This window comes from Sardina pilchardus, chromosome 21 (assembly GCF_963854185.1).
Source record: "Sardina pilchardus chromosome 21, fSarPil1.1, whole genome shotgun sequence".
NCBI classification, from domain to species: Eukaryota; Metazoa; Chordata; class Actinopteri; order Clupeiformes; family Clupeidae; genus Sardina; species Sardina pilchardus.
The window spans coordinates 13,919,691-13,930,570 of record NC_085014.1 but is presented as its reverse complement, the minus strand read 5'-3'; the positions used below and the strand labels follow the sequence as shown (position 1 = coordinate 13,930,570).

The window sequence follows — 10,880 nt, the reverse complement described above, 5'->3', positions numbered from 1 at the left end:
CAGGTTTCCCTTTCACTACATATACATGTAAAGTATTACCTGTGAGGAGAATATAATATCTTCCCACTCGATAGTCCCACCAGGCATATTGGACACATGCAGACAGACACAGGACCTGTAGAGAAGCTTCTTTATACCGATCGATAAAGCCGTCATAAATCCTTCAATTTACAGAAAAAGGACTCCACTCATTTGAATGTGGCTTATGCCATGTGATGAGATTCATCGTCATGAGACTGAAGTCAACCGTAGTCACTGACACCACAGCATGTGCGTTTCCCATAGTAATGTTTGAGTTTAAAAGCAACTTGGACAACAAACTTCCCTAAACAAATTAAAAAGTTACTTTTGGTCTTTAGTCATTTCCCAAAGGTTGTTGTACTCAATATGTTGGAAACTGAAGCCAGGGGGTAAATAACAATTCTTAAATTGTGTTGATTTAATTCAGAGACAAAAGGGACCAAACAAGCATTTTGGACCTTTTAAACAGCTTTGATTGGTGCTCTTGGACCAGGCTAGATGCTATGCTGATAAACTGAAATTGACCATGAAACAAGCCCAAGATGAAACCCCTTGTAAATCCAGATTAACCTTTGCACAAGTAGTGGAATCAATGCCTTGGCAGATTGTGAAAAATAAAAGTTAACTGGTATGTTGCAGACACTTTTAGTTCAATTCAGACTTATTGAACTCGGGTCGCCTGATGTTGGTGGTGTGGGTGGTGGTAGTGTAGTGGTTAAGGAGCTGGGCTAGCATGCAGTAGCCTGAATCGTTCAATTCCCAGTTGTTGCCTTGAGCAAGGCACTTAACCCCAAATTGCTCCGGGGATAATGTAATCCCTTGTAATATAGTCGACATATGAGAGTCACTTTGGACAGTAGTGCCTGCTAAATGAATGAATGAATGTAAATAGTGTTACTGGAAAGTGATGTTACAACAGTTCCACCACACTCTGAATATATCAGAACAACTTGCCTAACAGCTTTGTGAAGTAAACTCACAGTGGCTAACAGGCACATGTAGACGATACTGCACAATATGTAAAGTTATAATAAGGCTTTTATAAAAGTTCAAGAGATTTCCACCAGTGATGGATCTGTATACTGTATCCAATGGATGATGGACCCTTGAAATATACAGACAATATCCCAGACAAATACAGATGATGAACCATAACAGAGATAACCAATACTTCATTTACTTCAATTCATTTAGACTGCTCTAGCCCTGTAAAGCCTGCTTTAAACCCTGATATTCTTAAGAATGATGCAGATAAATGGAAATAAAGGCCAAGAGCCTTACGTACACTTTAGACTCCATTGTAGATTTTCATTTTTGAACAGAAGAGGGCAGTAGAGGTCCACAGTGGGGAAAAAAAAAACAGGACCCAGCTTGCTTCTTGCCCAGAATTAATCTTCCCATGAAAATGACACAAATTCCCATTTGGATGCACATTGATTAATATTTTATTGTTGTTTACACACACACAATTACAGAGATTAGCCACAGTGTCTCTCCGTGGTAGGTATAAAGTCAGGGAGCCAGAAAGTTGCCCCTTTTGCTGCCAGTCTTTGGTTGAACGCTGTCTCTGATAGAACTGCTGCATCTGTGGTGGGCCGTGCCAGGAGTCAGTTGCAGTACTCCTGAAGGTGGTAGATGCTACACGGCTGGTGGCAACACTGCTCCACGATGCCTCTCCTCCTCCTCAACTCGCCGTGGATGTTATTTGATGGAATCCTCAGTCTCCCCGGGACTGACGACTTGGAGAGGAAAACTAGGGGGACAAAGAGGGGAGAAAAAAAAAACACAATTCAGATGGTTACGTGCCCCTAAAACTGCTTGACTTTTAACACCTTAACTCTAAAATAACTTAACTAAACTCTTCTGATAACGTTTTTGTTTATGCGACACAAATCTCTGTTCGTTCAATTTTGTCAGTTGTAATCCCCAATAACCTTGTTGCAGACATAACATACCCACTCAGTGATATCCACAAAATGATTAGAACATGCATGACCGCTGGGGTAAAGCGCTGGATGTCTAAGATCGTTTTGGAGGTACTGTAGCAGCCTTAGGTAAAACTGTTCGACCTCCCAGAAACTTTCATTCATAGCCATGAATGTGTTGAAAGCAACACCACTTTTTGTGTTGTTTTTAACACATCTCTGTGTCCAGACAGGGACAATGCAGTTTGTGTTGTATCCTTTTTTTAATTTATTACCCAATATGTGTTGAAAATAACACAACTTGCGTTTTAACACATCACTGCATCCAGATAGACAACATATTTGTTTTCAGAGTGATAAAGGTCTTCATCAGGCATTACTAAAAAACTAAAAATAAATAAATAAGCTGTAGCCTTACCAAGAAGAGTCTGCAGGTCCCGCTTGCTCTTGTTAGGACTGTAGAAGAAGCCTCTCTCTCCACACACTAGATACAGAGCCTCCACCAGGTGAGAGCCGCACAGATATTGTGGCGGGGCAGCCGAGCATTCTGGGAAACAGGAAGTGAGTAGCAGCAACACCACCGGAGCTGCTGGGTATAGATAGGCCATCCCGACGCTGCTGGAGAAACAAGATGCCCGAAGAATCGCCACGGGAGAAGAATAGAATGACGGAATGTTTGTAATCCAAATCAAGTTTGTAATCCAGTTTCGCAAAGAAGATGATTCAAACTCTGTAACATTGCCGTGATTCACAACTGCTGGAAACAACTTACCTGTGGATGCCGGTAGAAGAAGTTGAGACATGAGAAGGGTGTCTACTCTAGTCTTCATTTATACTCACTGGGTACAGGCATGCTTTGATCGCATCAGCGGAAAAAAGCTAAGTTGCCATGTAAAGCTTGTACCTCCATAATCACTCATCTGGGTAAGTGGTATTAAGAAGCAGGCCTGCGAGGTGATAAGCTGATTGAGGCTTCGCAGAGAGCAGTGTGCGATCAGTTCATGCTTGGAGAAGTCAGGGCTGCATCACAATCCACTTATCAGCAGAGACAAATCGACAGATGGATCACACTGAAGGACAAGCATCTCACTTCTTGAATTAGACCGGAGGCATATCGAGCACAGTTATGGCACTGGCTCCTTACCTGGAGGAGGAGGAAGTGGTTTAAGTTTCAGTGCGGGCAACGATGGAGTGACTAACAGAGTTCAGGGGGAAGGGATGTCAGGAGAATGTGTTTGTCCTTAAACAGCCAACTAAAGGTTGTTTTCATAGAGGAATTTAAGGGTGTGGGGAGGTTATCATGCTTAAAAGGATTTGGGGAGTTCTAAATACATGTTCAAGGTTCAACTTGAAAGGCCCCAACTAAAAAGTGGTTCTTTGGGGGAATTCGGCAAAGGCTACATTGAAGAGGTACATCATCCGCAGCTCAAAAGGATCACTTCAAACGGTGACACATCAAAACGCACAGCCTCGAGAGGAAGTGAGGAGTAAGCGTGAAGTCACGAAGGTAACACCGTCTAGACTACTCCCTTACATTTTTGACTTCTTTTCATTTTACTGTTTACCAAGATTTCGTCATCCCGTTAAGTAATACGCCAACTTTAAAATGCACAACACATGACTATTTCAAAAAGAAGGCACACAATTGCAAAAGCTATATGATACAGCGGTTATTCTGGGAACTAACTTACAAGCCTGGTGCAATATCTTAAGGCAGTCACAAAGACAGTGACTTGCTGAACCTTGCAACTTGTTCTGTTTGATCTTAAAGGTGCATTATGTCACAACAGGATTAGAAAAACAAGGGTGTAGTTGCCATTTCCATCTTGCATATTAAGAGTTTTTTGACATCAACTTTTTCTTAGGAGAAGTTGAAGTGAGCAGAATGGTTTTTTTTTGTGTTAAAGAGCAAGTGAAAGCTACAAGCATCAGAATGTGATCAGATGTCTAGACCGCCATATTTTCTCCTTTTTACTTTGGGGTTTGTCCTTGGGAAATCTTTTTACTGTTGACAGGAAAGAAAAAAAAAACACACTTCTGATTCCTTGTCTGATAAATATTTTCTCATTGATGATGTGACGAGCCTGGAGGCTAAGAAGGCTAGGCTATGCCCAGCTGTCTGGTTTTGAACGTCTGCATTTTTTCCCTCTTCTAAACTGTGAGGGCAGGCATGTCCCTGTCTGACAGCTGGGGTTAAAGTAAGAAGAAGTAAACATGGCGGATCATTGTTCAGCTGGACATGCGTCTTAGGCCTTCTGTAATGTCGGTTTTGCTGTGTCACGGGTTTCCTGGGCAGTGAATGGTGACAGGTTCCCTGTTTCCTGCTCTGCCTGTCCAAGCTGTGACACTCACTAATTCTGCACTAACCTCTGTCATGACCTATTCTACTTGTTGCCATGGCTTCTTCAGAGCCGGTACAAGATAGAGGGTGTCTCAGCTGCTGTTTCATTCATTCATTATTTTTATTTATTTATTTGTTTATTTATTAAGGTGAATATCAGATTTGGCGACTTGACATTTTTTTTTTCTTCCTTTTTCCATTTTTCTTTTTTTTTCTGAGAAAAAAAGTTTGGGCTTCGTTTCTCCTGTTAACTTGTGAAATTGACTTCTATTTTGTCATCTCTCTCAAACTTCTATACTCGTATTCTCCATGGACCCATCACTGTCCTCCACCTCCCAAAAAGAGAGGGGAAAAAACAAGTGTGTGTGTGTGTGTGTGTGCACGCATATGAGGGAGAGGGAGGGAAAGAGAAAGGCACACCTGCACCTGTGCGATAGAGTAGCGGAATAGTGCGAACATCTTGACAGTGAGGAAATGGAGACTTGTCATTGGGTGTGATGGCCTCTAGGGACTTAAATGATGAGGCAGATGCAGGGTGCCATTATTTCTTCACGAGAAGCGAGATGTGTCTTTGAAAGGGATGTGATTGCCCTATTAGTCTCTGCTGCTAAGCAGAGGAAAGCAAGAGAATTGAGTTTCATCTGTGTAACTCGGGCTCTGACTGAAAAGGAGGCTCCTGTCGATTCTGAATTTTGTCTTTTGACATGAGGACAATTAATACTTTGCATTAAGTTTAGTCTTTCATATTTTTAGTAATCTTCATGACTTTGCTACTCTGTATTAAAGCAACATTAAAGCACTTTTCCTCTGTCACAAGCACACTATTTGTTTATCCAGCAAATAACAATGTCCACAGATAAGGTAGAGTATAAGGTACTGTAGTATGTTGCATGATTTTATGAAAATACGATGTATTGCGAGATCAAAGCAAGTCAGATGTGTCTCATTCCATCGAACTACTAATCCGATACCCGATCTGGTAAACTTAGTGCGGTTATAGCCGATTTTAGTGTGCCACGAAGCAAATGCAGAACTGCCATTCACCCTGTGACGAATTGATGAACCACTGAAATGATTTTGGAAACATTATTTTAAGGTACAAAAAACTCTTTGGTGTTGCTTTAATTAGGTCTGGCATTTCACATATCTTCCAAACAATTACTTGACCACGCGTTCTTCATTGGCAATAATTTATGAAATGTGACATATTTTCCCTCGGATTCCTTGAATATCTTGAGGATTTACTACATATTTTAATATAGCCATATAAGTAACCTATTCATTTGTACAGTATGTTATGTTATATGCTCACTAGGAGATATTGAGTTGCATAAATGTAATTATTTGACTGAGCTTAACTAGCCTGGTCATACAAAACCCTCGTTACTAATATCGTACAGAGGGTCTGGACCTACTCCATTCAGAATAGATTTCAGGCAGGAGGCGTGAAGTTTGAAACGATTGGGCCTGATTTTACCCAATCGCTAACGTTTGGTCGTGACAGCTATAGCGACTACATCGCGCATTTGCTCGACATCATCGTTAACACCCGCCACCCAGATTTGTTAAGAAGCTCTTAAGTAGTAAGAACTTCTTAGGAGCGTTCTTAGAACGTTCTTAGAGCACTCCTAAGAAGGTCTTACTACTTAACAGCTTCTTAAAGGAATACGCCACCCAAAAATGAAATTAAGCTAGTCTCGGTCACCCCCAGAGTTAGAACAGTGAAAAAAACCCGGTTAAAATCCGTCCGGGCATTCTCCTGCTTTGGGAGCAGCGATGTTAGCTTTAGCTTAGAACAGTTGCTGTAGATGAAGGGTGTCAGTGAGCACGTCCTCCAAAAAAGTGACCGAGACGTCTACATTTTTTTCTAAATATATCTTGGGAGCCGTGTGTTCAAAACGAGTACAAATCATAATGCAAAATCGAACGAGACTATTACCTGGGCAGATCTTTACTTGGAACTATTTTCAGCCTCATCGCCGACGAAGCACCGCTAGCTAGGCGCAAAGTTCTCACGTAGCACCACTTGTGAAGTTCCAGTCGAATCTAGTTGGGAGTTTACAAGACTGCTACGTGAGAACTTTGCGCCTAGCTAGCGGTGCTTCGTCGGCGATGAGGCTGAAAATAGTTCCAAGTAAAGATCTGCCCAGGTAATAGTCTCGTTCGATTTTGCATTATGATTTGTACTCGTTTTGAACACACGGCTCCCAAAATATATTTAGAAAAACATGTAGACGTCTCGGTCACTTTTTTGGAGGACGTGCTCACTGACACCCTTCATCTACAGCAACTGTTCTAAGCTAAAGCTAACATCGCTGCTCCCAAAGCAGGAGAATGCCCGGACGGATTTTAACCGGGTTTTTTTCACTGTTCTAACTCTGGGGGTGACCGAGACTAGCTTAATTTCATTTTTGGGTGGCGTATTCCTTTAATGAATCTGGGAAACCCGGCCAATGACTGATAATTATGATGATGCGTTATTTTTGAATCAGTGAACCTGAGCCTGTGAGCATCACTTGTGCTAACCGTTCCTCCTGTCTGAGCTGCTCTGTTTGCCCTGTCCCAGCCACAGCAGAAACCCAAGCTGGTATCATACGGCCTCGTACTGCCACCCGCGTCTCCTCCTCCTGTATTTTTAATGTGCCTTGTGGTGCCAGTCAGTGTACAGTATCCCTTTGTGTTAACACTAGCATCATTCGAAACCGCAGAGATTAGCGTCATCGTGGGGCACGGAGCCTTGCTGCTAGAGAAGCAATCCAACCCAACCCAACCCCACCCCACCCCACCCCAACCCAACCCCACTCCACAGCCAAGAGCCCAGACGGGGATCCTGAACTTCAGCCACAGCTCCAGAAACACAATCGATCATGGGCTGTTTGTGGCCGGGGCGGAGATAATTCTTTGCTGTCGGTGTAAACTGCGGGGCTTAGTTGGGAGGGAGGGAGGCGGGCAGGGATCTGGATTGGTGTATTAGCGGAGAGCAAACAGAGTGAGCGAGCGGATGGGAGTGGGGTGCTGGGGCTGGAGCGGATGGAGGGAGGTCTGTCGATGTTGGCAGGGGGATGGGGATGGAACATGGGGGAGTTGGAGGGGGAGAGAGGCAGGCAGCAGGAAGAGGGACGGAGGTTAATCGATGTGGGCGAATCTTCTCTGCCAGGCCCGGCGTGCGGGCCAATCGATAAATGTGGAGCACCCCCGTGAGGGCATTGCACGCCCCACGCGTGCTGTCGGAGAGGAGCACACACACACACACACACACACATACACATACAGTAATCACATAGCCTACACTTTGACACATACTGTAGCTACACACACTGTCAGTTGGAGAACCATGGACATGTTTGTATACTCACACATGCTCATATGTTTCTACAGCTGTATGTTACATGCACATACGTGTGAGTCTGTCCACACTAGGAGAGAAATAGGCAGCATTTACAGAGGACTTTAATGAAAACTTGTATTATTATTATTATTATTATTATTATTATTATTATTATTATTATTATTAACGGGGAGTGACAGTGGAAGCGGTGGATATGTCTGTTTAGTGAGGTCATTGTGAGGTTGTATTAGTGGGAGGCAGACGCCCAGGTTGTGATGAGCCTCTAATGGACTGAAGGTCAGGACCTTCCCATCGGTTCGCCTTCTCTGAGTTGAGCAGCAACCTCCTTCTGTTCTTCATCCTCTCTGCCTCTCCTCTTCCTCTCTTCACTCTGCCATGATTTCCAGTCTGGTGTGTGGTGTGTATGGGTATGTGCAAGTGGGTGTGTGCATTTGTGTCTGTGGTGTTTATTTTGAGTGTCTCTCTCTGTGTGTGTGTGTGTGTGTGTGTGTGTGTGTGTGTGTGTGTGGGTTATAGTGAAGGCAGAGATGGGTCAACCTCAGGGGGAGATTCCATGGAGAGGGCAGTAATGATATCTGGCAGAACACAAGAGGAATACATTAGATTCTCTCTCTCTCTCCCCCCAATCTTCACCTCTCTCTCTCTCTCTCTCTCTCTCTCTCTCTCTCTCTCTCTACACTTCGGTCTCTTCTCTTTGAACTCTCCCTCATATCGCATGCGGCGCTCCTCGCAGATCCACACACACAAAAAAACAGCCATTATCCTCCCCCTGTCAGCATTCATATCTGACTAGCGCTAGTCCTGGCTCGACTTGAACACCTGCTCCTTTTTCCTTCCCTTCATTAGGACGAAGGAGCGCCGCGGAGAGAGAGAGAACGATCCATGTTTGAGTCATGAAAATGGATTAGAGATGCGGGTCGATATAGCGCTCGTCCAAGCCTTTGATTCTAATCTCGCCTGCGCTTTGATATCAGGTGTGCATATCTGAGGAATGACCCTGTTGACACAAGCACACACAACAGCAGCTCTGTTTGCCCAGCTAGAAAGCCTCACCTCTGGCTATCAGGCTGTCTGGTGGTGGGAGAGAGATCAGGTCTTAGCAGCAACAGATGCACGAGGAGAAATCATTAAGGGCCTGAAATATCTACGGCCTAGCTACAGGTATGTATGTCTTTGGTAGCAACAACAACAACAAAAACAACAAAAACAACAAACACAATCATTAGAAGAATTGTGAGTTGTATTCTTAATGTTACTGAAACAAACACTAAACACTTATGATACTGTCAATAGTGAATGAGAATGGCTAGAGATAGAGAATAGAAATGTATTCAAGCTTTCCCCAAGTTCATTCGTTTTACCAGACCACGACCCAGCAAGAGTGATCAAATCATACATCCAGGACACAATATTTGGGGCAGCCGTGGCCGTGGCCTACTGGTTAGGGCTTTGGGCTTGTAACCGGAGGGTTTCTGGTTCGATCCCCGACCAGTCCACCACAGCTGAAGTGCCCTTGAGCAAGGCACCTAACCCCTCACTGCTCCCCGAGCGCTGCTGGCTGGGCAGGCAGCTCACTGCTCTGGGTTAGTGTGTGATTCAACTCACTGTGTGCTGTGTGTGTTCACTAATTCGGTTAAATTGGGTTAAATGCAGAGAAACGAATTTCCCTCACGGGATCAAAAAAGTATATATTCTATTCTTCTATTCTATTTCAATATACCCCCCAAACAAAGGGCACTCATGTCAAAATAAAAAAAAACAATAAAACAGTATCAAAATCATATCGCCATGACAAAATAACATTCTACTGGACACCCGTTACACTGTCAACAGTGAATGAGAATGGCAAGAGATGGAGAATAGATATGTGTTCAAGCCTTTCCCTGCCTATAGGATTTAAAATGTCTAATGAAGGGGTCTCCAGCAGGATGCTAATGAGCTACCAGTAGTGCACATGACGCTTATTCAATTCTTTCGGATGGAGGGAAGCCATGTAAATACATGCTACTACGACTAAAGCCTACCTTACACTGACAAGATTTGGGAAAGATTCTTGAAAGACTGTAGTCTGTTGAGTAAAGTCTGAATGAGGGGCATTAGTTAAAAGACTACAATCTTTCAAGAATCTTTCCCAAATCTTGTCAGTGTAAGGTAGGCTTATTATGTAGAACATTAGTAGCTCTCGGTCCCATTCATTGTCAAAGTAGCTCTCGGGGGGGGAAAAAAAGGTCGGAGACCCCTGTTCTAACAAAGTCAGAAGCAACATTGGAATCTGTATGGTCGTGCTGCCATGACAACAGCTGTTGTCCGCACAGCGCTTTATTGGCCAAGGACAGTCTACTCTGAAGGGGCCCGCGGTTGAGTGACATGCAGGACACCCAGTCGGCGAAAGTACTTATCTGTGACATTTACTTCACATGGAGTTCATGGCATTTCTCAACTACAGTGATTATCACTCATCCTAATTGATGGTGTTCCTGTTCCATGTTCCATGTTTCATTTCCATGTCTGCTCCTTTGGCGGTGCAACCCAGCAACCACCACACACGCTGTCTGAGTTCACAGACTGGAGCCGGTGAACCTGGTGATCTGATCTGAAGTCTATTCCTGGTGATCTCTTTGTGTGCGTCACCATAGGTATCTTATGTGGGTCACCTCCGAGTCAACCCTCCCCTCCGTCTGTACCCTCTGTGATTGACATCCCAGACAGACAGTGACATGGCAGGGTCCGCATCAAGCGTCTCCAGCTTCGCGGCGGGTTCACGTCCGCCCGCCTATGAACTTCAGTGGGCAGGGCGACACTATACCTGGCATCCAGACGGCGCCAGTGAAGTACCCGAGGGCAAGAGATTGACAGTAACAGATGTCGTTGATTGACATATCATTGTGAGAAGTCTTCGTGATGAGACTTTTGTCTTTGACTTAAATAAACATTCGCTTGTATCACGGAATGCCATCGCCAAGCCACAAAATCTATCAACCTGACTGGACACATCTGTGAGGGGCCTCACAGCGAGTTCACATCCGGCAGCTTCAGTGGGCAGGGCATCAGGGTCGGACACTACCTGCAAATTCAGCCAGCATGAGGGCAAGAGATCTACAACAGCAAACGTCATGATCAGAGGTACTCAAGGTCAATAGGTGCTTCTCAACATGCCTCCTCAATGCTCGAGGGGCGTTCCCACTGATCTATAACTAACACTGGATAGACTATCCCATTGTTGCCGCCCCATCATTCTTTATGT

General features: G+C 44.2%; 1 protein-coding gene across 1 annotated transcript in view; it reads right to left on the bottom strand.

Annotated features, from left to right (window-relative positions):
• Positions 1-1,628: 1,628 nt before the first annotated feature.
• Positions 1,629-10,880, bottom strand: part of LOC134068550 (insulin-like) — an 84,874-nt gene continuing 75,622 nt past the window's right edge. Inside the window, exons 3-4 of the mRNA XM_062524234.1 lie at positions 2,365-2,493; positions 1,629-1,774 (exon numbers count right to left, since the gene is read on the bottom strand). Of these exons, the coding sequence (XP_062380218.1) occupies positions 1,629-1,774; positions 2,365-2,493 (275 nt within the window). The remainder of the gene's footprint in view (positions 1,775-2,364; positions 2,494-10,880) is intronic.